A 26,000-nucleotide genomic window follows, 5' to 3' on the forward strand; every position below is an offset into this window, starting at 1 on the left:
TTTCAAGGAAACCAGTGTCGTTTATCCCGGTTAAATGGCAAGAGATTAGCAGCTCAGGGCACTGTGTTAGTGTCAGGCTTGGAATAGGCCGACTGTTTTGGTTTGACATTAACAGTCTGCCTTTGAACAATTTTCACTGTAGATTTCAGGAGTGTTGTGACAGTTAAAGGGAAAAGACTATGAAATGAGAGTTTTCAGTCCAACGTTTAATAATATTTCAGCCAACTGAGGTCAGAGTAATACTTGGTTCCGTTCTGCAGCTGGTTCAAGGGAAGTGGCAACGCAAGGCTGATACGCTCTGCCTCATATTTCAGATGCTAGCTGGAGAGTTTCTTACAGTCTGCGGTTATGCTAGAGTCAGTAGATCACAAATATGGATAACAGGCCTTTCCTGGGTATTCAGCACTAAGTTTGGTGTTCTAAAACCCAGTGATGGTTAGCCTTCATAAACACAAAGGGACTTAAGCTGTATGATTTTATTGTCTGCCCCACAATAAAAGGACATGACTTTGCTTTTAACTGGGTCTGTTGTTTGAAGGTTCACTGGACTCGGCAGATGCTTAGCATACTCATAACTCTGTTCACATGTGGTTACAGTACTTCAAGCTTTTATAGAAGCCCCTGCCCAACACTAGTGGGATTTACTGTGGGTTGCTGAATTACGAGAAGGTTTCTCAGTGCTTAGAATAAAATAAACATTGTCTGCATTCAGAAACGTTAGGATGGAGATGGAGTTTTTTCTCGCAGAGGCCTGTTCTAGTATTTCATACTAGTTCCTTGCAAAGACTGAGATGAACAGGTGAAAGGACTCTGATATGTGCAGTTGAGGTGCAACTGCCCCAGTGCAAGGGCAGAAAAATACACCACCGCGTCCTCCCTGTGCTCCCCCGGGTCACAGCTGTGTCAGAGAAACACTTCTCCTTAGACCAGGCTTGCAGTGCAAGACGTGTTTCCATTGGAGACTCACGCTTTAGCAGTTAGTGCCTTCCCTCCGAGGGAGGAATGATGTATTCATCCCCTTGAGCAGGGCGAAGCGTGTTTGCAAAGGCCGGGTTCCTTGGAGGGTGCCGCGGCAGCGGACTCCTGGGGAAATGCGGCACGGCGGTTGACGCTCAGCTGGCTGTTCGGAAGGCTGAGCGTGGAAAGCGTGCCCATGTGAGTGTATCGAGGCAGTGCAGATCGTGGTGCCACGTTGAGTAAAACCACACGGCGGGAATTGAACGCTGCTCCCATTAAACAGTTTGTTGTGAGTTCTCTCTTCTGCATTGTTATGTATGAAGATACTATGTCCTGTCTACCAGTTTGTTGCTGCTAACCAGTACAAGATTGTAGATGAAAGCATACTGGGAGGGTGTCATGGTTTCCTGTATGAGTCCTCTACCGAATTGAACACTGCTCCCATTAAACAGTTTGTTGCGAGTTCTCTCTCTTTGTTATGTATGAAGATACTATGTCCTGTCTACCAGTTTGTTGCTGCTAACCAGTACAAGATTGTAGATGAAAGCATACTGGGAGGGTGTCATGGTTTCCTGTATGAGTCCTCTACCTCTAGGTTTAATCATTTGTTTAAATGTCCTTTTATCACCGTTATTTTTAATTCCCCTGAGTAAGCATATGAAGGACATCGTTAATCCATTTTAGTTCATTGGAGAGGAAGGATTTGGAAGTCTGGGTTAGCCTGACAGCTCTGCCTCTGTGACATTCTGCTTATATAACCCTTCAGAAAGGTGAAATGGCAGGACTCAAGTGAGTAATAGCGTTCTAGCTGTAGTACATGCTTTGCTGTGGTTGCGCAGGCATTCATTTCAGAAGCTGTATGCACTCGATCTCTTGAAGACCAAAATCTGGGTGATGTCGCTTACTGAATACTCTTCAGTATGTTTGTTGTGACCTCTAGCAAAGCATTTCTTACATTTACATCACATGCTGAAGATGACTTGGTTTTACATGGTAAGCAACCTTTTTCAGGTCTTCTAGACGAATGTTTTCCATAGGTTCTAAGCAGCTAGATACATACAACCTTCCAGAATTAGGTCTGTGAAAAATAGTATTAACTTAGGGAGCAAGAGTATGTGGTAGCGGAAGAGGTGTTTTTGAAGTAACAGATACACACTGCCCAAAACGATTTAGGTGCGTGTAGCACCTCAGCATGAAGCAAGCTCATCCAAGAGAATACATTCAACTGCCAAGAAGGATTAGTTGTTACACCACGTGTACTGGTTCTGTGGGCTACAAGCTGTATTTATCTTTGGAGAGCATAACGTAAATATTTACTAATCAGGGTGCTTTCACGTTGGATTGTCAGTATAGATGATAACCTACTAGGTAACGTAGGACTTTGTCTTGCATCTTTTCGTGATGTGCTAGAAAAAATGGTTTTGCAAGCCAGCAGGGAAAGATAACGGCGTTTCTTTGCAGCAGGGGCAGAAGACCAGTCATCTTCAACATGCTCAGGTGATCAGTGTACAGATTCCTGTGTGCAGAGTTGAAGAATCCTTGTAGGGGAGATCTTTTAGTGGAGTTTCCCAGTCTCTTCAAGCAACTACTAAATAAGCGATATAAAAAGTAGTCAGTATTTTACTTGGATTTCAAGGTGTTCTGTTAGATGACAGAGAAGGCCTGAGATTTTGGTCCCTTCTTCCAGTGATGTTTGAAGTCTGCATTAGATGTGCTGGATTAAAGAGTGCAAGGTACGAGTCCTCCGAACCCAGAAGGGCCTGGGACGGGTGCGTTGCATCGCTGCAGCCGAGGTGTGGGACTGGGCAGCTGGCGTCTCACCCCCTTCGGTTCCCTCTCCTTTCTTGCATTTTGCATAGTTCCCCAGCTTCAGCAGAAGTCCTGCCATCCCCCTTTACCTGAGATGCCATATGAATGACTGGTAAAACTGGTATGAGTCGTTCTACGTGTAGATCTTATACTGGGACGGAAGTGTCTGTCACTCCCCGTTTGACTCAAGGGTCCTTAGACCTTGTGTAGGAAAGAGTTAAGTTTGATCTCTTTTTCACCTGTTCTCTTAATGATCATAAAAAACCCCATACAAGACAAAATGCTGAAATGAGAAGCAGCCTTCACGTTCTGAAGAACAGTCCAACTGGGCCCCACGTTTTCCAAGTTGGAGAGAAGCAGGGTGTAAACAAACCCTTGGGATTCATTTTGGCTGGTCTTTTTTTCATCTGGTGCCGAATACAGTTTTTTCTAGTGTCACGCTTGGCGCTGATGGCAGTGGCTCCCCATCTTTGTGAGGTTTTTGAACTGCACTTCAGGGGCATCCTTAAATCCCAGCATAGTTAAGAGACTAATTTAGATTTTTCCGAGTTACTTCTGGAAGGCCTACAGGGACCCTGAACGCTTCTGAAGATACTTAGCCAGGATTTTGTCTCAAATTTTTTAATTTAGTAAAACGCTGATGCAGATTTAGAAAAATGAAAGCGGGAAATACTGAAAGCAGCATTATAAACCATTTTTCAAAGAAGTTGTCAGTGCAACCGTTTTGACTCTGTACTTTGTTTTCCTTTCAGTTAACAAGCATAAGCCATGGATTGAAACAACCTATCATGGTATAGTTACGGAAAATGACAACACGGTGCTCTTGGACCCCCCTCTAATAGCCCTGGACAAAGATGCGCCTCTGCGTTTTGCAGGTAAGGAATTCATCTGCATCTCTTTTTGTAAGAGGTGGAAATGCTTGCTCGATGGCAAATGCTGTGTATTACTTAAGGTGGTGTCCCTGACGGTAGCATAATGTTTCAAAGTTTTCTGACCTTAAGAAATGTTTGTGCATGGACCAGAGTTTTATTTTGTATTTACAGCCATAAATATACAGCTGTATCCTAATATCCAAACCTGAGAGTGCTCTGTATTGCAGATATTCCATGCTTCTTTCCATTTCATGTGTATGTGTTCATTTTTCTGATTTTATTTTATCCGTCCCCCAACCCCCAGGGTTTAACCTCAGTCCTCTGGATTCCACATTTCACACCATTCAGTCTGGGAGTTCTGAAACAATTGTTTTCTTATCATTCTGAAGAAAGTTTTAAATTTTATTAGTGGTTTTGATTTGTCTCTTAATATGTTGAAAACGGTAATCAGTAGAATTAAGATTGCATTTCTTCTGTGCAATATTTGGACTGAGAAATCCTTTCTGTGATAAGTTTGCTTGGCAGTTGGGGATATCTTACAAAATGGACATCCTCTTCTACCTGAAAAGAAGGCTTTTTTTACTCTAACAAAGAATATAGTGAATGATACACAAGCCAGTTGCAAAACCTGGGCTAACTCTTCACTTTCAACGTAGCACTGACAGATGACGGTTTTCTTACAAACTTCTGCAGTATTTTTTTTCTGGAAATGGCTGTTTAAGAATACTGTATTCATTAATTGGGTGCAGTATTATGAGAAGTACTTTTTTGGTTTGACAAAAATATTAGAAAACTGTTTGAAGGATACCATCAGGCACCTGCAGGTGTTTAAATTAGTTGTAGTGGATAACACAAGCTTAAATACTAGCAGAAGCTTAATTGGTTAAGTCAAATTTAGACTCAAGGATCCTAATAGAATACCTACAGGATGTGACATTAGCCATTTTGGGGAACATTGTTTAGCTTGGCTTCAAGGAGGAAGTGGTAGAAAAAGAGAGTGATTAAATCAACAGCCGTTTGCAACATTCACCGTGCGAACTGCGTTGTGTGCTGCAGTATTATGGCAACTCAGTCACAATTTCTTAAAGTGGTATTTAGAGTAACAGGGTTTTTTGCGTTATCGTAGGGCTGTAATTATCTCTAAGGCTGCCTTAGAAATTCAGGAAGTTCAGAAATAATGGTAAACCCCTGAAATTCAAAATTTTTATGTATTGGATAAACATGGCAGAGGCTCTTAAGTGATCTTAACTGGAGATAAAACTGATGTCTGTGAACAAAAGCCCCTTTTCAATTCCAAACGAAGACACGTGTTGGGATACAGTGTTGCATAAAAAGAGGTATAGGAAGGCTGACTTGTGTACTGGGTGATTAGGAGAATAAAAATAATCTCTTGCAGTTCTTACGTGCTTGAAATGTAGGTGCTGGTGGTTTGACAACATTGAACAGATTTTGACAATGGCAATTTTATACGCCTTGGTGGATCGTAGAGTTTTGTTGGGTGCTGGGTATGATGAAGCCTTAAGAAAGTACTGGCAGACTATCTTCAAATACAATGTCAGATTCGCAGAGGAAAATCCAGTGTCATAGCACCACTTCAAATGGGACTGATTTTCCGTTGTGTCGATCTAAATTACATAAACTTGCTTTTGTTTAACAGACTTTATCGACTGGAAGTTGGTTTTATTAAACGTTTGTATAAACATTATATATTTTGGCTTTCAAAGACAAATGATTCTTAAGCAGCAGCAGCACAATGTATTTAAAATAATTATGTTAAATTCTGAGTTTAGCACGCTAACGTTGTGAAGAAATTCTCCTCGGTATTACTCTGATCTGAATGATATAAATTTTGAACGACTGTGCGATGAGAACCTATAGATGTATTCGTCTGCCATTAAATGGAACAACGCTGGAATCTGTCTTTGGGGAGACCAAACGTGGGAGTCGTGTTGAATCAGCGTTACCAGTTGTAGTTGGTGGTGCTGCAGCCGTGTCCTAGGACGGAGAACAGCGTTGTCATTGTCCAGCAGCATCTGTGTGGGTGTTTAAGTGTGAGAAGCCCGTTAGATCAGTGACATGTTTTCACAGCAAAACAAAGCGTTTTCAGGATTGAAGTGGCTGTTTCAGCCCTATCTAGTATATTCCTACTTAGAAATCAAATTTATTCATGCTTCAAAAGGTTGGATTTTTTAATTAACTATGCCCTCTAGCTGAGCTGTGAAACTTTTGAACTGTCTGCTGGTTTAAAGTATTTTAAATAGAGCTTTTTGCCATATTTCAATTTTGAGCATGTTGAAACATCTTGAAACTAGTTCATTTAAATGCTTTGTAGTACATGAACTGTAGGGCAAGTGAAAGGATTATTTTATTGCTTTGCTCCTACTCCATGCAGTGGGTAGGATCCTAAAATTCAGGTGTGCAAAAATAAGTAGGGTTATATAGACATTTATTTCTAGAGTAACGTGTATAGTTTTACATCTGAGGTGTCACATGTCTGAGAGCTGGGGGGGACTTTTTACAAGGGCCTGTAGTGACAGGACAAGGGGTAACGGATTTAAATTCAAAATGAGGAGATTTAGATTGGATATCAGGAAGAAGTTCTTCCTGGAGAGGGTGGGGAGGCACTGGGACAGGTTGCCCAGAGAAGCTGTGGATGCCCCATCCCTGGGAGTGTCCAAGGCCAGGCTGGATGAGGCTTGGAGCAACCTGGTCTGGTGGAAGGTGTCCCTGCCCATGGCAGGGGGGTTGGAACTGGATGGTCTTTAAGGTCCCTTCCAACCCAAACCAGTCTGTGATTCTATGTTGGAATTTGATCATAAATGGTTTTGCTGAAAAAGTAAAGTAATGGACAGTTGCATTTTCTGGTGTACATTGGAGTAATTCGTGTCCAAAATCAGTTTAATGTCTGAAGTGCTCAGCATGGATTTCCCCTTTACTGTGCAAAAAGGAACTGAATTTTTCTTGCATTTGAAACAAACAGTGCTGTATCTGGATGCCTTCGCATCCCTGAATGTGTTCTGTGACGAGAGCGTAACTCAGGGTCTTGCTAGCTAGATGCTTGAAATTTTTCCATTGTGGAAGGACATGTTTCCTTGTGTTGTTGATGTGTCTGTAATAGGGTTTTAATCCCTCTTCCCCCACCCCCAGAGAAAATGACTTCTCAGCCACAATCCTTTATTTTCTCCTTACAAATCTGTGAAGCACAAAGTATTTTTGTGGGGGCTAGGAATTTTTTGACTTAAGAGCATGAATATGCATAGAGGTTTGAAAATGATCTTGCAGAATCTCTCTTCATTCTTTAAAAACCCACGAAAGATCCACCAACCCTTTCCGTCAGCCTGTGCCCGGGAGTGTGGGGGTTGACACGCTCCGTGGGGGAGTGCCGAGGCCGTGTTTGCACCGCCAGCCCGTGTTTGTTCAGGGCAGGGAGCTGTGCTGACGTCCCGTCTGCGGTACGTCCGTGTGTCCGCAGCGCTCAGCTGGCTGGGGGTGCTATCGCGGAGTCGTGTGTAGACAGGGCGAATGACACCGTCTCATCAGACAGACAGGTTTTGATCTTGTTGCATCCCATGAGTGATGCGACGAGTGTGCCACAAACACAACACACAGCCGGTTGGCAAACTAAGCGGAAGTGTTGTTGAAATAGTATTTTAGCCTTTTTTGCATCAAATTGAAGGCGTGTGTGAGGTGATATTTTGTACCTGTCGTGTGATTCTGCCCCTGTACTCTGCTCTGGTGAGACCCCACCGGGAGTGCTGCGTCCAGCTGTGGAGCCCTCAACATCAGAAGGATATAGACCACTGGGAGCGAGTCCAGAGGAGGCCACGGAGATGATCCGAGGGCTGGAGCCCCTCTGCTGTGATGAAAGGCTGCAAGAATTGGGCTTGTTCAGCCTGGAGAAGAGGAGGCTCCGAGGAGACCTCATTGCAGCTTTCCAGTACCTGAAGGGGCTACAAGGGTGCTGGGAGAGGACTTTTTACAAGAGCCTGTAGTGACAGGACAAGGGGGAATGGGTATAAATTGAAAACAGGGAGGGTTAGATTAGATATCAGGAAGAAATTCTTCCCAGAGAGGGTGGTGAGGCACTCGAACAGGTTGCCCAGAGAAGCTGTGGATGCCCCATCCCTGGGAGTGTCCAAGGCCAGGCTGGATGTGGCTTGGAGCAACCTGGGCTAGCAGAAGGTGTCCCTGCCCATGGCAGGGGGGTTGGAACTAGATGATCTTTAAGGTCCCTTCCAACCCAAACCATTCTATGATTCTATGATTCAAACTGGAGTCATCGCTAATTGTGAAATTTGAAATTGGGTTTCTTTCTAGCAGATTTGTGTGGTAGTAAGAAATACTTGTTTAGGAGACATTCCAAATGTATTGAAATGGGAGGCTTTCCCGAAGGCTCTCCATGATCCTCCTGCAGACTGCTCCTTGGTTAGAGCTGGAGTGGACTGCTCTGTGCTTCCTCTCCTGTGGAATGGAAATTTAGAGGGATAAGCTGACTCCAAAGTTTGAGGAGTGTCTAGTCAAATACTGTATGTCCAGTTTAAATTTCATATGAACCTTTTTTATAACTATATATTTTACATCATTGTATCATAACAGAACAGAAGGAGATAAAACAGTAAAAAACCAACAAAACCTTAAAATTTTACCAAATCCTGACTGTCATTTGACTGTGCTACACTAGAAGGGAGAAACACAGAATGCCTTTAGGATACGGGATTACTGTATGTTTTCTGGCTAACCCAAGTTCCACAAGCCTGACTTTAGTGACAGGTGAGGGACACTATCCTGAAGTGCTATCCTAGTTACGGTTTATTTGGCTGAACAGTTTTCAATATACCAAAAATAAACAAACTTACAGATTGAGCATTGTTCTGTTCTAAGATGAGGAGAGGTAGAAATTTATTTCAGTAATGTATCTCAGCGTGAGAATGGAATAAGGAAAAGCATTGAGTACATAGGACATAGCATGAAACCTTAGGGAGCGTGGTATGGGACTAAACCTAATGAGCCTGTGGTGACAGGACAAGGGGAAATGGGTTTAAATTGAAAAAGGGGAGATTCAGATTAGGTATAAAGGAGAAATTCTTCCTGGAGAGGGGGGGGAGGCACTGGGACAGGTTGCCCAGAGAAGCTGTGGATGCCCCATCCCTGGAAGTGTCCAAGGCCAGGCTGGATGAGGCTTGGAGCAACCTGGTCTAGTGGAAGGTGTCCCTGCCCATGGCAGGGGGGGTGGGTGGGATTTAAGATCCCTTCCCACCCAGATCATTCTGGGATTCTATGATTAATGGCAATAAAAAAATTCAATGCCAAGAATTCTATAATCACAGAAGAGCCTTACCTATACTGTGTAAATATATGCATTTCATAACTGAGATGAAAATTAGTATCATCCATGTGTGGGAATATAGTCTGTAAATTGTCTTATTTGTCTTGAAACAGCTCTACAACAGTCTAAGATATTTTTGAGAAAGAAGAGGGAGCTTTAATTTTTGAAATTCTTTAATTCTTCTTTAATTTTTGTACTTCAGACAATTACTCCTCTTTGCTTCTTTTCATTGCGGAGACACTGAAGAAGGGAGCTTAAAAAGCCTCTTAGTTTGGGAGCTCTGCATTTGCTTATTTAGAACACTTGTAGCATAAGTAACATGATAGTTTTTATGCATTGTACTTTTTCAGTCACTACGCAGACAAGGTCCTTGTAATAAAAGGGTTTTTGTTAACCTTACTAGTGTGTGAAGTGGAAAATACGATTGTATTGGGTCAGTTATTGTCCTGAGAAATATCTGGCAGGATTTGAGCTATCGTACACCTTGAACTGAAGCTTCACACCTTTAAAAGCTTGTGGAGACACATGGATATTTACTGGAGAGCTTGTTTATGTCTTATGCTCAGGAGCCAAAAATATAATGCCTGAACTTCCTCGCAGCCAAATTGGGGCTGGTGACAGAGTTAAAGGTCCCTTCAGATGATAAAGAACTGACCAGACTTTAAACAGCCTCCCCGTCTCCCACGTGGGTAATTGCTGCAGTAATATACTTCTCCCTCGACTCTCTGTTATCAGGTTTTCTGCTTTAATGTTCCATGCTTTGGGGTTTTTTTTCCCCTGTAATCTTAATGTTTCACACACAATGCTTGACTCTCAAGGTTGGAGTTAGTGGGAGAGAGCAGGGAGGTGGGTGTGCAGGACTAAGAGATGTGGGATGTTTAAAGCTTGCAGTTGGGATGTCAATTCTGCCTGATCAGTGGTGTCAGCCACGGATTTAAGCAGCACAAAATTTTCCTGAATGATCCTATTGCCAACACGCATTAAAATTGTGATTATATTTATATCCTGTGTAAGAATAGACTGTGGGTGCCACGAGAGGCAACGTTCTTGGTACGTTAAAATAAAGAGCTGATTATAAACCTAGGGATTAGCTGAAGTGAGTTTCAGGGAGAACCTAATGAGAGCTGTTTCAGAAACTGTCTCCTTTTACAAGGAAAGACTAGAAATCGTGATACATTATGAGATAATTTTCCTTAATTATATTTCTGCTTCAATATTGAACTGTAGATTTGCCTTTGTAAGAAAAATGTTTCTCTAACGTTGGTGCCTCATCTCTTTTTAAGGCCACTCTAGAATGGAGACTTGAATAACGGTGTTACTGCAAGTAGTTGGAAATGTGTGAGAGTTAACAGGAGATCTGCTAGAGTGATGTTAAGGGTACAGGTCTGCTTTGTTGTACTGGAATTCAGGTCAAAGATGATGGTAATTGGGGGAAAAAATAATTGATATGCAGGATGATATGTCAAGGGTAGTAGGTTCGGGGTTTAACAGATTGATTTCCAGTGGCGTGAAGAACAGGGTTACCTGTCTTTTCATGAAAACTGTGAAACCATTCCAGGTGCCTCTCACAGGCATCTAATATCATTTTAAGTCAGTTACATCCAAGATCTCCTGCTAGGTGTGCAAGATCCAGGACACTGTGGAAGCCTGTGCTTTGCTGGAGGGGGCCAGGCAGGGCATCCTGAATATCTTCCATCCAGTATTACGGTGTTCAGCAGTGGGATAGAAGGATGGAAGCTGTTGATTGCTTGTTCAGCCTGAGCAGCAGTGTGCTGCTAGGAAAAGAGCTAGCTCCTGCCCCACCCCCAATTAAAGCTTTTATGTTCATTAGGATCACAATTTAATGCACGTGTGTTAATGATGTATCGTGGCAATACTGTCCAGTTGAATTTGATGCAGAATTTAAATTTTGCTACTGCTAGGAGTTACACAGTCTAGACTGATGAAAATTTATGTGGAGGCACAAAAATCCCATGAGTATTTAAAAAGAACCTTTTTTTCCCCCTGGAACTCAAAAGGGAGGAGTATGAAGTTTTTTAATTGTAGAAACATGGTGGATTCAGCATAATAGATAAAAGCTTGTTTAAATTATTTTACATGTCTCCTTTAAATAGGATAGTATAAATCAATTCTGATAAATTCTAGTTTATGGACAGTTCTTCGTCAACATGGAATTTTGAAAATATTTTTTGTTTAGCAGTTGGTGTTGTTATTAAAAAATAGAAGAAAAGAAAAAAGTAAAAAGCCTTTTGATAGACTTATTAAATACTTCAGAATTCTACAAATGGCAACCTGGAGTTAAAAAATTAAATCATATTTAACATAACTAAAACTCTAAAATTGTGACAGTTACAGCAAATTACCACTGGAATTTTAAAATACAATTTTCCCAAAGCTTTTCTGTGTAATGTGTGCATCTTTACCTTTTCCTTATTTGCTCCCTTTCAACCTTTCCTGTTACTGACTTGGGTTTATCTTTTCTCCCTTTAGAGAGTTTTGAGGTGACAGTCACCAAAGAAGGTGATAAAGGGTTCTTTCTATCCCTTTTATGAATATTAACCTACTAACTTTGGTTATGAAATGGGGAATCAGCACTTAAACAGAAGATCCTGTCATGCTCTTTTGTCCCGTTTATTCTCCCAGTTTTTTTCTATTTTATAGTATATTGATAAAAACTGTTATGTAACCAAACCCTTGGCTAGAAATATCTGTAAATCAGACATCCATTTGAACCATTTGGGATTGTTGTATGGACACTGAAGAAGTTGGTTTTGGGGAAATTAGCGTTTTCTGATATTTTTACAGTAGCTTACTTCTTTGGGGCATCCTTTTGGGACATAGTGTTTTTCCTATGCCTTGTAAAGTAGTATTCAGCTGCCGAAGCATTTTAACACCTTCCCTGCAGTAGTTTAAAATCCAAATCAGATCCCTTTTTTTGAATACCTCCAGACATGTTTACAGTAGGAGTGCATTCTTGGTGCTATGATACCACTGCAACTATAATAGAAAAAGTGTTTTATGTTGATGTGAGAAAAATCACCTTCAAAACGTAAGTGATACAGGTCAAAACACAGTGTAGGTGACCAGACTGAGTGGCTGTTGGTAGCACAGCCAGGTGTGCTGGGCTCACTCCACATAACATGCTGACAGATTGACCTAGCTGTGCCAGCCAGGGGCCTTGTAGTGTCATCTGAGGCTTAGAATTGTTTCAAAACGATGTACTAGGGACTTCTCTTGCGAGTTTGATAGGATGAAGAGTTTGCATAGAAAAGAAAGCCTACTCAGTCGTTCCATGCGAGAGCTTCAGTAACTAACGTATTTGGCCCGTGTTAGATAGCTGTTGAAATGGATGCCTGAGCAGTTGGTATTTCTACCTTTTTCATTCAGTAGTTTATTTTGATTCCCTAATTTTAGCCAGGTACATTGCACAGGAAGACTTTGTTCTTTGATCTGTTGACAGAATTTCTGTAATTACGGTGCTGAACCTGTACTTCAGGCTTTTTCATCCTTTGACTTGTAACTGTGCATTTTAACCTTTTGCTCTGGTCAAAACAAACAAGCTGCCCAGCTAGTCCCAGTAGCTTGGCAGAGAAGATATTACCAGTGGCCTTGGCTGTATGCTCTCCCAAGATCTACTTACCCTAGAGCTACCTCAAGTACTCCTGTGAAATGCCTGTCTACATTTCTCTTTTTTCTCTTTTGTATTCCTGCATGAATGGATGCAAAGTAAACAAGTTGCTTGGAAGGCAGACGTATGCTTCTTTTTACTAAAGTTCCCAGAAATCACCCGTTTTAAAGCACAGTCCTCTTGCTTTGTCCACAGACCCTCACAAACCCTTGGCTGCAAAATATTTGGTTGTTTATTTTAAAAATGTGTAATGCTTTTGCCTGGTTCTAACCTCTCTTACTTTGAATCTGTAGGTGAGATTTGTGGATTTAAAATTCATGGGCAAAATGTTCCCTTTGAAGCAGTGGTAGTGGATAAATCCACTGGTGAGGGAATAATACGCTCTAAAGAAAAGCTTGACTGTGAACTACAGAAGGACTACACGTTCACCATACAGGCCTATGACTGTGGGAAGGGACCAGATGGAGCAAATGCAAAAAAATCCCACAAGTAAGTCAGTCTGTGGTGGGCTGAGGGGAAGTTTGGTTTCAAGTGGGTCTCCTGCTCATGGTGATTTATGGTCTGTGTATCTGGAGTAAATCCAAACCAAGTGTTAATACTGGAAGACTTTCATGTAACGGTCATATAAATAGCAGCAAAATGGAAATGAACTGGTTTGACATCTCTTTAGATGTATTCTAGATGATACAGCTTTATCCATTGATGTCTCTGAATTTACATTAGAAAATAGTGCGGGGATAGAAGCAGGAAGACTGTTGATAATGGTTAAAATCTGGCTTGAGTCGATAGAAGGAGTTTGCATGGGATACATCGCATCAGAATTCAGTTTCTAAAAGTGAAAAACAGGTTCAGGAAGTCAGACTATGTTAAACTGGGCAAAATGGAAAGGACTGTTGCTGTCATTTCCAGGCAGCCTGCCCCAAAAAAGCAAGATCAGTCGCATAAGGTTCATCTCTGCCTAGAGTAAAGAATTGGGAACAAAGCAACCTTTAGCTAATCCTTATCTAAAGAAAAAACCACAGCGTAAAATGCTCTTTAGAAAATCCTCTAGAGAATAACCACTTAACACCCTGGTGAAAACATCTGCAGAGCATATGGAAGGTTAGTGTCTGTGTGAAGCTTAAATAAGATGAGGAATAGACTAGCAGGAGTCATCTCGGTGACAAATACAACCCTGTTACTCTGCAGTCGTATGCCTCAGATCGGCAGCAGAAAGTTACACGCTTAAGGGATACTTTTACAGAAAATAGGTGAGCCCTCAAACTCTGATACTCAGTTTGACTTTGAAGAAAGATTTCAAAGAGAAAGATGGCAACAAATATTGTGTTGGGTTGACAGGAATGATATCTTCTGTTCAGTTTGATAGTGATTCCTTCTCTGCATTGTAGAACTTACCTGAATTTTTTAACCTGTGCTGGTTAATTGAGCTAGCAGCTTTCTTTGGATGGGTCTGGTGAAAGCTGTGGTTACCCGGATTCCCGGCTGTCTGATGAACCGGTGCAGACCTCGCAGCACGCTCTGCAACTCCGCTTTTGCCACAGCAGGGTGGAGGGTTTCCAAGACCTGCCCCTGCAAACCGCTTTGCAATTCTCCTGGCCTGTGGCTGTCTGTGTTACAGTTTTTTGGGGCTTTTAACCTTGGGGTTTAGCTCTTGAGGTCAGGAATATGAAGTGTGTTTGGTACAGAAGGCCATTTTTGTGGCATTTATTTAGCACACACGATATAATAAAACCTAAACACTTTTTTAGCGTAAGCTTTAGGTAAGTTTGGCTTTAATGGAGGGGCTGTAGTGCTTGAATTCTTCATTCGTTTACGTCCAGATACTTCCTGTCATTCACCTGTTCTCCTTGGTCATTGGCTGAAACTGCATTATTTTCCTTTTCTGTATATGCCAGCAGTCAGTGATGAGCATGAAAGGATGGAATTCAAGATCCAATCTGTTAAGGATTAGCTAGCTCTGTGATGTGTTAAAGTGTATCTTCCACTTCCGTGATTCTTCCGTTTAAATTGTCTGATCTCTCATTCCTGCATTCAAGAAATAAGCCAGTTGCTACACATTTACACAGCCCAGTATTTAATTAGCAAAAGAAAGCTAATCAAATGCACTTGACTGAGCTTTTAGTCTAAGGCCAGTCTCAACTGTCATTCCTGTTCACATGAAACAAAAATTGGGTGTTTGTATCAAATACTCTGACAGCAGGAAAGAACTAGGATTGTGCTGTTTTAACAGAAGTAAACAGAAGTTTGAAAACAGCTGTATTTTGTGTATTTCTGTAAAGTGGTGGCAATTTAACAGTTGCAATAGAAGGGTTTGACCTTTAGTTGCAAATAAACAGCAGTAGTAAGCGGTAACCTAGAACTACACTGAACTACACTAGCAGCACACTGGAAACACATTCAGAGCTCCCCTCCTTAGAGTAGAGATGGTTGCTTTTATTAGTTATTGGCCACTTCTTTCCAGGAGCTTAAATTTGGAAGGTTAGCTTAACCTGTCAAAAGGGAACTGTTCCATCAGATTCCTTGCATGAATGGGAGTTGTGCAGTATATAGGGAACTGATCTTCCTGTTTGATTTCCAGGGCAACAGTACACATTCAGGTGAACGATGTGAATGAGTATGCTCCTGTCTTCAAAGAGAAGTCGTACAAGGCAACGGTTATTGAAGGGAAGAGGTACGACAACATCCTGAAAGTGGAAGCAGTGGATGCAGATTGTTCACCTCAGTTCAGCCAGATTTGCAATTACGAAATTGTAACTCCGGACGTACCTTTTGCTATTGACAAAGATGGTAAGAATACCACGCGAGATGGAGTGGGAATTGCTATAATTTACTACCCTAAGAATAGGATTTCAGACTCGTCAGCATAAAACTACAGCAATGCTGTTTTAACCCTTTCCTACAACGCAGTTAAATGTTCACCCTTCAGCAGTTTGAGTTGAGAATGAAAAGTCTTTCAATGCCAATACCGTGTGCTGTCTTTGATGTGAGGAGCAGATGGCGTGTTGTGTGTGTGTTGTTCCTTGTAAAATGCTTTTCAAAATAAAGGAGATATAGTAGCTGTATTATGTTTTAAACTAGCTCTTCATAGGCTTTTTTTTTCCCTTTAGTCTTCTATTCTGTATTAATACAGCTTTAGCTAATTAGCTTTCAAAAATGTGGTTCCATGTGTGTGCTTTTATCATTTGAGATGCTCATGTGTGGTTCTGGAGATCACATTATCATGGTTATTGGTGTTGAAGTGTAGTAATTTATTTAGGTCATTTTCTTTCCACTGGTGATCTGTGGACCCTTCAGAATCTTAGACTAGTCTATAGACTACCAGGGCTTGGAGCAGGCTGATTAAGCAAAACAGACGTGGACAGATGGATGACCAGGAGCCAACAGTGTGCCCTCGCGGCCAAGAAGGCCAATGACATCCTGGAGTGCATTAAGAAGAGGGTGGCCAGCAGGTCGAGGGAGGTTATCCTCCCCCTCTGCTCTGTGCTGGTGAGGCCTCACCTGGAGTGCTGTGTCCAGTTCTGGGCTCCTCAGCTCAAGGAGGACAAGGAGCTACTGGAAAGGGTCCAGCGCAGGTCCATTGAGATGATATAGGGCCTGGAGCACCTTCCACATGAGGAAAGGCTGAGAGAGCAGCTGGAAAAGAGGAGGCTGAGGGGGATCTTACCAATATCTAAAGGTTGGGTGTCAGGAGGATGGGGCCAGGCTCTTCTCAGTGGTGTCCAGTGACAGGACTAGTAATGGTCATAAACTGGAAAACAGAAGGTTCAGCCTGAACATGAGGAAACCCTTGTTCAGTGTGAGGGTGACAGAGCCCTAGAACAGGCTGCCCAGAAGGTGGTGGAGTCGTCTTCCCTGGAGACTTTCCAAAGCTGCCTGGACTTGTTCCTGTGTGATCTACTCTAGGGGATACTGCTGTGGCAGGGGTTGGACTAGATGATCTCTAGAGGTCCCTTCCAACCCCTTCTACTCTGTGAATCTATGTGGAACAGTTTATAGTGGGCTTTAGTTTGCTTTCTGGGGATCTGCATTGCCAATGAGTAATTTTCATGGGTGTGCAAGTTTAAAAAAGCATGTGTGGAACAATGTATGTATCAGTTACCACCTATGAAGAGTTTTATTTTAGTGTTACAGTATACTGTTAGCAGCCTGGTAAGTATATACCTGCTCTTCTGTGTATGTGTGCTCACCTCTGAATTTATGTAATTTTTAAGGATCTGGGCCTGATGTCTGTCATTGGAAAGTGAAGTAGAGAAGGGCTAATTCAATTGCAGGTGTGTCTGTTAAAGTCTGGGTGCTGGTAAAAAGTACATAGGTGGTACCTGGATGCATTTAATGCAGCAGTGACCCTGAGAAATGAGTAGTTACTGACATCTGATTATTGCTTCTTGTTCTTTGTGTGTGTCAGGTTATATAAAAAACACAGAAAAGTTAAACTATGGTAAAGAACATCAGTATAAACTGACAGTAACAGCCTATGACTGTGGGAAGAAGAGAGCTGCTGAGGATGTGTTGGTTAAAATTAGCATTAAGCCTACGTGCAAGCCTGGCTGGCAAGGTTAGTTTGATCTCCTTCCTAATGTTTTTAGCATTTGCCAGTACCTCCAGTTAAATATGAGAGATTTTTAATACGGTTTCTTTGGATAAATATACAGGTTGGAGCAAAAGAATAGAATACGAGCCTGGTACTGGTTCGTTAGCGCTCTTCCCTGGTATGCGCTTGGAGACATGTGACGAGCCAATAACCTCAGTTCAAGCAACAGTTGAACTAGAAACCAACCATATTGGTAAAGGCTGTGATAGAGACACCTACTCCGAGAAATCCATTCACAGACTCTGTGGTAAGAATGCTTGTGTTAAAATAAAGTGGACTCTCTTGCTTATTAGTTTTTGTTTGAGTGTTATGTTAGACCAAGGATCACTGAGTAGCTATGGCCTTCAGTTGCATGTAGTTTCCTCCACATTTCTTCTAGCAGGCAGTAACAAGCATGAAGTTGGCTGAAGGTGACTTAAAACATTTCTCAGATACAGTAAAGAATCTTTCTTCTGCTTCTCCACTAGCTTTAGTTTTAGCTGGGATAGCACACTTAGGCAGACTAATAATTTCCCTCACCTGAGAGTCCTGTTCAAGAGCTGAAAGAACGTTATATTTGCGGAAGGGTATAGCCATTCAAACCTCTCTGTTTTTCCTGAGGCGTAGTAGATGTGATGGATGCAGTGTAAGAAATACGTGGTGAAAAAGTAGATAAAAAACAAAATTTGGAAAAAACAGTTTAGTTGCATCAGTTAAATTTATACTGGGCTTGCCCTGGGAATAAAGGGCACCTTGGCATCCATGTAGGCTGCAGGTAAAGGTCTTATGAAAAGGTTATGAATTCTTTGTAGCCAGTATGGAAGAACTGAGATTACAAGACAGATTGTCACTGATGATTTATGTCTTCAACATGAGTGGAGGCTAGCTGAAAGTGTGAATAAGGTGTAACTCGAGAGACCCAGGCAATTCCTAAGCAGTTTCCTGGTGAGTTACTGATGTTAATGATTTAGACTTGGAGCAGAGAAGAAACAGCAGGCCAAGTACCTGCTGGATGTTGTTGCTCCTGACAATGGTATTACTAGACAGAGATCTGGGAGGGGATGCTTATGCAGACCTCTTCATTTGGACGGATGTTAGTCTTGCAGCGTGCAGTATAGTGTGAAGAGAGGCATCATGTTCATGGCCTGAGGGACAAGTGGTATTAATGTGATGGTTGCTGAGGTAGAGGCAACGTAAGGCTCTACAGCTGTAGAGATAGTAAGCAAAGCAACCTCAGTGCAATTAGTTGTCTGTTCAGAAGTTAAATTTATGGAAGTCATTGTGGTATTAGATGTCTGTTATTAGTGCCACAATATTTAAAAGAAGTGCTTAACATGTGATGGTAGTGTGTAATCTTGACCCGAAAGTTGATCCCAAAAAACCAGTGCTCAGAAAACCAGTTCGGTTTGAAACTAGCTGTGATCTTTTTAGTTTCTACCTTTTTTTCATTTGAGTGTCTTTATTACAGGTGCTGCTTCTGGCACAGCTGAGCTGCTTCCCCCTCCAAGTAGTGCTGCTAACTGGACAATAGGACTTCCTACTGATAATGGGCACGACAGTGACCAGGTCTTTGAATTCAATGGCACGCAAGCTGTGAAGATTCCAGATGGCGTTGTCACAGTCAATCTAAAAGAGCCCTTCGTGATTTCGGTATGGATGAGGCATGGGCCTGGAACCAAAGAGAAGGAGACAATTCTGTGCAATTCAGACAAGACAGGTTTGTCAAGACTTCGAATATGAAGTGTGTCATTGTCGGTTTTGTTTTTTTCAGATGCTGTGGCAGCATATGTGAGAACCTTAGGTTTTTTCTCTTCATTAGGTGTTTCTTGAAGCGAACTGTAAAAGTTGCTCTTCAGTGTGCTTACCTGTAGGCATGGCCTCAGATGATTTAGCTTTCAGGTTAGGCAGACTTGTTTTTCTAATTCTATTTTAATTTACATTATGCATTTCTTTTTGCCATGGTCTATGACTTATTCTGGCAGTGCAGTCTCGGTTTTGCATCTTGGAAGATAGCCTTACTCTTGATGCTGCCTAAAATCATTGAGATACAGGTATCAGGCTTAGTGACAGCATTTGCTACTATATCTTCTTTTTTCTAGGAAGACACAATTTCTCTTTCTCCAGTGATGAAGTTTTTTTTCCCCCCTGTGCATAATTTCAGTCTCTGTGAATGCTACAGACACAATCAATTTGAAGATACTATTAATAAGAAGGAGATCCCATAAGCTTGTTTCCATAACTCCTCTGTAATGGGGGTAAAAGAATTCTTGTCTTTGTTAGCTGGAGCAGTGGATTTATTTGGTGTATTAGAAAGATACTTTATTCAAAATGCTGCTAGATATTTTGAAGGAAACTACGCTTATTTGAAAATAAGAAAGATTTAACCATATTTGTAATATACTAAAGCATTTCTCTGAGTGGTAGAAAAGTGACTGTCATTCAGAACCAGGTACATATATATTCCTCTTTTCCCTACCTTCACCCATTCCTGTTAATCAAACCCCAAAACTTTGGATTCATGGAAGTAAGTGAACTGGAGAAAAAACAGGCAGTTTTAAATACAGCCTTTCCTGTTTTAAAATACATGGGAAGCAGACCTTCAAAAAAGTTTTCCTTCTTTATTGCTTGGTTTGACCTAACCATACAGTTTTTTGACTGTTTCTGGTAGTATGAATACCATTTGCCTTCATTTCAGTGGTATGTTAGGCAGTATGCAAAGACTGAACTAGATTTGTTGGAGGGAGGCAAGTTTGAATATGTTGCACTGGAACGATACAGTCAGACTGAAAAATTGACAGGATTGTGGTATTTTTTCCATTCCCTCCTTTCTTGACTCATCCACGCGATGGCATGGATGATGTAGCTGAAATGTTTCTTTTCCTTATCCTTAACCTGTTACGCCAGCATCTCACCTTTGTATTTATTTCAAATGATAAATCTGTTTGCTCTTAGGAAGGCGTGTGCGCATCTTTCAAAACAGCAGGCTCTTCTGTTTGCAAAAAGAGCTCTTTTTCTCAGGCTGACAGGTTTCTCTGGAGTCTTCAGTCCTATGCCTTGGTTTAGATTGGATTTGGAGATAGACCTATGTATTTACTGTACAGTGTATTACTTGGGGGTTCTCAAGAGTGCTTGCCCTAACTACTGATACAAACGTTGCGCATTCCTCTTAACGTGCCTCGTTTACATCTGCATTTGTTTCCTCTGGAGATTTCTGTATGAAATTATAGAACAGGTGAATCTTTTCTTAATTAACATTATTGTTTTCTGTAATCCTTAAAACTCCTGTGCAGATATGAACCGGCACCATTACACACTCTACGTACACAACTGCCGACTTGTTTTCCTCTTCCGCCAAGATCCTTCAGAGGGAAAAACGTACAAACCTGCTGAATTTCACTGGAAACTAAATCAAGTAAGTTTGGAAGAACAGTTGGTAGGATGTTAGAGTGCAGTAAAAACCATCAGAGACAAAACTCCTTGATAGCATAATTATTAATTAATATTTCTTGCAACTCCAGACTCACGATCTTGTGTTTTATAAAACCCAGCAATACTGTGTTCTATAAAAATTGTGACCAAGTTTCAGAGATAGATTCAGCTGTACCTTTTCATCTTAAACATAGCACTGCTTTAGTGGTTTTATTAAACCCAGTGGGATACTCATGAAATGAAGTACATGAATTGTTGTCTTGAAAGGTAAGGAAATGTGGATTTGTATGTGAAAACACGATGTCGGTCTGTTCGCTGTGGTGTCCGTGATCTTCACCAAATACTCTGCAAGGTAGCGTGCATGAGAGAACAGGAAACATTCCAGTTTGTTTATAGCGTTAAAGTACTGAGCATGTGAGTTTTTCACAGTCAGAGTGCTAATAGGGTGACAGAAGAACTTATCTTCTTAATCTTTTTTCACACTGAAAGAAAATTTGTGACTTGTTACCCATTGCGAGCAGTAGGTACAAATCAGTTTTCTTCATCAGATTTTACTCCACAGAAACGGATTCAGTGGGCCTCTGAGGAATGCAGGTAGTTTCTGCTTCCTATTTAGAGAGAGCACTGTGTATTGTATGTATGTCATGTATTCTTAATTAGCTGAGATTTGAAAGTGAAGGCTGTAATGACTAGTCACATCTGTGAATTCACAATGATTATGATCATGAAGAATGAGGCAGACAGGACTAACTATTTTGGGTGCTTTCCCACCCTCTGGATCCGAGTGATATAATAACCCTCTATATCTGTAACTTTACAAAGGTTCTTTTATTTGCTTTAGGGTACTATTGAGGGTCTGTTTTAGCAGTTCCCTGAACAATGAGTTACTTTCTAACCTAGCTAACGATATGCTCTTTTCTCTGCAGCACAGTGTATACTGTTTTAATAGCAAAATGCCCATATATGTCCTTTTGGGAAGATTGTTACTTTCCAAAAGCTCATCAGCTTTCACTATAAAAAATTCTGCTGTGGAAGACTTTCTTTTATATTCAAAATATCATATTTTTCTTTAAATAGTCCTTCTCAGCAAATACAGGTCCTCTGCCGAATATGGGTGTGTTGTGTCAGTATTTCAGAATTTCCTTACATGTAGATACGTTCTTTTTAATTTTAATAGGCTGTTATAAAAATTAAAGGAATGGAAGTAGATGCAGCTTCCTGTATTGGCAATAGAAGAAAAGAAACCGTTCGACAGTTGGTTTGCTGGTTTCAGATGCACACCATGTGTGTGAAACAAAGTATGCCTGTACAGGCCTGTAGGTTGTTGGTGTGTCTGCATGTATGTATGTGCAAAATGTGCATCAGATCAGTTATTGTGCGTATATGTAAGTAACTGTAATAAAAAAAATAAAACAGTTGAATTTTTAAACTGTTCTTTACTCAGGTGTGTGACAAAGAGTGGCATCACTACGTCCTCAATGTTGAATTTCCTGCGGTAACTGTGTACGTCGACGGTGTTTCCTACGATCCTTTCCCAGTGACTGAAGATTACCCACTTCATCCTTCTAAGATAGAAACGCAGCTGGTGGTTGGAGCATGTTGGCAAGGTAACTGTTTACAATTGTTTATGCTTTTAATTAACCTTCTTTTTAGTGAAATGTCTGTGGCTAGCCTAGAATTACATAGCAGGTTTTTTTTAGTGCATGAAAGATAACTTGGTTTGTCTTGCAGGTTATTTTCCTCTTAGCTAGTATCACATATTTCCTCTTTTAGTCATTTTTTTCCGTGAGTGTTTTGCTTGCTGGCTGCAGGTGCATATGAAATACGAAGCTACACACCAAGCAGCATTCCATCAAAGTGATCTTTGCGGTAACCATGGGAATATAGATAGCTTGTTTTTAATAACACTTGTAAGAGTACATCATATCCTTCAGATTACTAAACAGAACACTTTATTTCAAGTAGATTGAAAAGCATACTGTAGAAAAAGCGTTGTCATAAATGGAAGCATGACCAGCAGACTGTTCAACACAGTGGGGCTGTCTCTTGGATATTGTACCATTTCTGCTTACAAAAATACACTCGGAAAGCATCTGCTTGATTGTACGCAGACTGGCTTAAAACATCATATCCTGTGAGCTGTAAAATGCTGGTTCATGTGCTTTAATACTTCTGAAACCTACTCTTCAGATCTTGGGAAAAAGGAGAAGAATGCATCTGAATGGGGGAGGCTGATGGCCAGAGATCTTTGTAACAAAGCTCTGGCTTCACAGCCCTGCATGGAAATGTTTGCTTGCGGATTAAACTGCACCCTACCTGGTGTAAAGCTGATCTGTTGTGCTCAGAGATAAAGCAGGGTTCAATCATTTGGGTTTATTGTGGTTCAGGATATAGACTGTAGCTGCAGTTGGCAATAATTTGTAGTAGTAGTTTGTGAATGAATGACAAATGGAAAGCTCTGAGACGTTTTTATCAGATTAACAGTGTTCTGCCTTATGTCTCTCTTTCTTTTTGAGTTTTAAGGCTTTGAAGTGTGAATGACGGTTAAATTACCAAAATACCCTCTCCATCAAATTCACTATTTTGTGACAAGTTCACTATCTTTCCATATAAATGTTATTTCAGTGCTAAATTCATTCTGTTGTCCCTTCCTTTGAGTCAATTAATTATTTTCCCCAAAATTCATCTCATTCTGTTTGTGACTTTACAACTATCTCTTCTAGCTCAAAGGGAAGCTATAGTGGCTGGTTGTCAAGAAACTGGAGCTTGGAAACTCTGTTCCAGCTAAGTGTATGGATTGTGTAATGGCTTCCATATGTGTTCTGCATCCTAACACAAACATAGCCATTTAGTTTAAAAACTCCTGTGCTTTCCTACTGGCACCGTTATTTGATTCTTTAATTTCTTGTGACATGAATTTCCTTTTTAAAGACAGCAGACTGACGTGGGAGCATTAGAAGTCTGGAATACAAGAACTTGAGGCTGTACCTTTTAAAAATGCCACCAGAAGCCTGATTATTAGGGGTTTAGAACACGGGGGGAAAAAGTATGTCAGAGGGGTGAAGGTAGTGCTTAAGGCCATCCTCTTGGTAAGACAAAGATTTTAAAATAAATCAGGCTGTTTATACAGCTCACCTCGATGGAGAGAGTGACTTCATGCTTTTGAAAGGGTTTTTAACATCTCTTTTAAATGATTAAAAGCTGTTTTTCATTTTCGGTGCTTCCCCTGGCCCCAGACGCTTCCATCTGATAAATTAACTGCTTAATACATGTGTCACCAGTGCTAGGATAAAAATCTGTGTCAGTAATGGCTCCTTTTGATCAGCATTTAATACCTTTTGGTGATCTGCTGATACAGGCTGGATCTCACCTTAATTTCCCCTTTAGCAGCTGGGAGAGGAGAAAATAAATTGAGCCACTTGATAGACGGGTATCTCGTTACTAATAGTGGTTTGTGTGAAACTGGGTATCTGTGATTGAAGTGTTCTCCAGTGTGTGGGGCTCTTCAGGTGGTGTTGTCACGAATGTTCTGTTCTCCTAACAACGTAGTGTGGCAGCTATTAGTGTTTGAAAGAACTGGTAATCCTTGGGAAGCTGGGTTGAGTATAAGCTGGCTTTTTGGGGGAAGTGCTGCTGTGTATTTTCTGTGATAAGAGAGTTTGCCGGATTGTAACTCCTTGGTCCTTTCCCTATTGTCCCATTGTTTGTCTTGCTTTTCTACAGAATATGCAGGAAATGAGAGTGACAATGAAACTGTGCCCGAGACCTCTGCAGGTTGCTGGAGTTTTCTCCCTACTGTTTTATTTCATTTTTAAGCCAAGACATTGCTTCATCTTGCACACAGCATGAAATGCAGGCATTGCATTTGGGCCATTGACCTTCACATAATCCTCTCCTAGGCTTGTTTCTTCATTGTGCTTCTATTTCCAGAGCTTCATCAGCTGGTTTTTTTGCTTTCTTTTTGTTGGATTTTTCTGTTTGTTGGGTTTTTTTGTGCATTTTTTTAGTTGCAGTCAAATGCACATCCATGTACAAATCTGCAACCATGTGATTGCAGTGAAGTGGTGTAAAATAAGTTGATGTAAAATGTCAGCTATAATTTCTTTCATCCATGAATGGGTGTTCTTAGCCTAAAATGTAAATACACCTCAGCCTGTATAAATGTACGTATAGATACGTATGTAGGTATGTGTGTCTATCAGAATTATTCAGTAGGTTGGGAAGGACCTCTGGAAGTCAGGTAGCTCAGCTCCCCACTCAGAGCGAGACCGAGTTCATCTTTAGGTCAGGTGGCCTGTGTATAACTCGAGGACAGACCTGTAATTTACAGTGGGTACTCACTCGATCAGAAATCAATACAAGGTTCTAATCACAGTGAATGGGCACAAAAGCTTTGGCTGCCAGTTGTTTCACGGTGAATGTAAGCTTTTATTTTCTTAGAAATTTTCAGTGACAGCTGGGTAGATTTTGAGTCTTGAGACGCTTAAAATTAGCGTATTTTTCTGAAAGTGTGTGCAAGATAACATACTCTTGCTGTAAAGAACTTCTGGAATGGCGTAGATACGATTGATGAGGTTTCTAGCTGTGCAACACCCTTTAACTTGGCAAGGATGTAACAGAGCCCAGGGGCTAGAAGCTGGAGCCATACAGATCTAAACTGGAAGTTACATGATTTGTAACAGGACGTTTCACTGCTGAAAATTTTATTGTTATTCCAGGGATCTTTATCACTTAGAATCTTGAAAACAAGCTTAGACATCTTTCTAAAAATCTAGTAGCTTCGTAAGGGATGCTCTTGAAATACAGATTTCTGGGTAGTGTTCTGTGGTCCCCGTTACTTAGCAAGATACGGCGTAGGTGATCGTAGTGATGTCATCTCCAAAAAACCTAAGTAGTAAGGGACTTACGGGCTTGCAGTGCATTGGATTTAACGTAGATACCTGAGAATGAGTTACCTGAGTTTAAACTGCCCACTTGAGTCCATACAGAGCAGGCGGCACCTTCAGATAAGAGTAGTGAACTTTAGACACCTTTTGCAGAACCAGCTGAATCGCTTTGTGTCCTTTGAGGTTAAAGAGAGCCTGTCAGGGTCGGTTTAGAGGCAGATCGCCAGCATCTACAGGAAGGATGCTGTCCTGGTGGGCACTATCTCTTTCGTAGAGACTGGACTAGTAGGAGGCATTACCTCACCAGGAAGATTCAGGTTTCATAGTTCCTCTCATTGGTGCTGTCTTTCGTTGCTGAAGAACACCACCTCGCTGTATCGGCAGTTTCTTTTGACGCGTTTGTTACGGAAATACTCGCCTGACTGCCACAGTTCAAGATGGCCCAGCCCGTTTTGGAGGCCATGTGCATGGTGAACTGTTTAATTCGTTCTTTATGCTTGAACATAATCACAAGGTTAACACC

At 41.2% G+C, this 26,000-nt stretch overlaps 1 protein-coding gene across 1 annotated transcript in view; it reads left to right on the forward strand.

The window, feature by feature from the left end:
- Nucleotides 1–3,518: 3,518 nt before the first annotated feature.
- Nucleotides 3,519–26,000, forward strand: part of CLSTN1 (calsyntenin 1) — a gene marked incomplete at its 5' end in the record, with an annotated part of 29,708 nt that continues 7,226 nt past the window's right edge. Inside the window, 10 exons of the mRNA XM_010155330.1 lie at nucleotides 3,519–3,641; nucleotides 11,455–11,484; nucleotides 12,886–13,081; nucleotides 15,171–15,379; nucleotides 16,998–17,147; nucleotides 17,245–17,430; nucleotides 18,631–18,879; nucleotides 20,453–20,574; nucleotides 22,036–22,198; nucleotides 24,315–24,365. Coding sequence (XP_010153632.1) covers nucleotides 3,519–3,641; nucleotides 11,455–11,484; nucleotides 12,886–13,081; nucleotides 15,171–15,379; nucleotides 16,998–17,147; nucleotides 17,245–17,430; nucleotides 18,631–18,879; nucleotides 20,453–20,574; nucleotides 22,036–22,198; nucleotides 24,315–24,365 — 1,479 coding nt within the window. The remainder of the gene's footprint in view (nucleotides 3,642–11,454; nucleotides 11,485–12,885; nucleotides 13,082–15,170; nucleotides 15,380–16,997; nucleotides 17,148–17,244; nucleotides 17,431–18,630; nucleotides 18,880–20,452; nucleotides 20,575–22,035; nucleotides 22,199–24,314; nucleotides 24,366–26,000) is intronic.

Source organism: Eurypyga helias, unplaced genomic scaffold, assembly GCF_000690775.1.
Source record: "Eurypyga helias isolate BGI_N326 unplaced genomic scaffold, ASM69077v1 scaffold18237, whole genome shotgun sequence".
NCBI lineage: Eukaryota > Metazoa > Chordata > Aves > Eurypygiformes > Eurypygidae > Eurypyga > Eurypyga helias.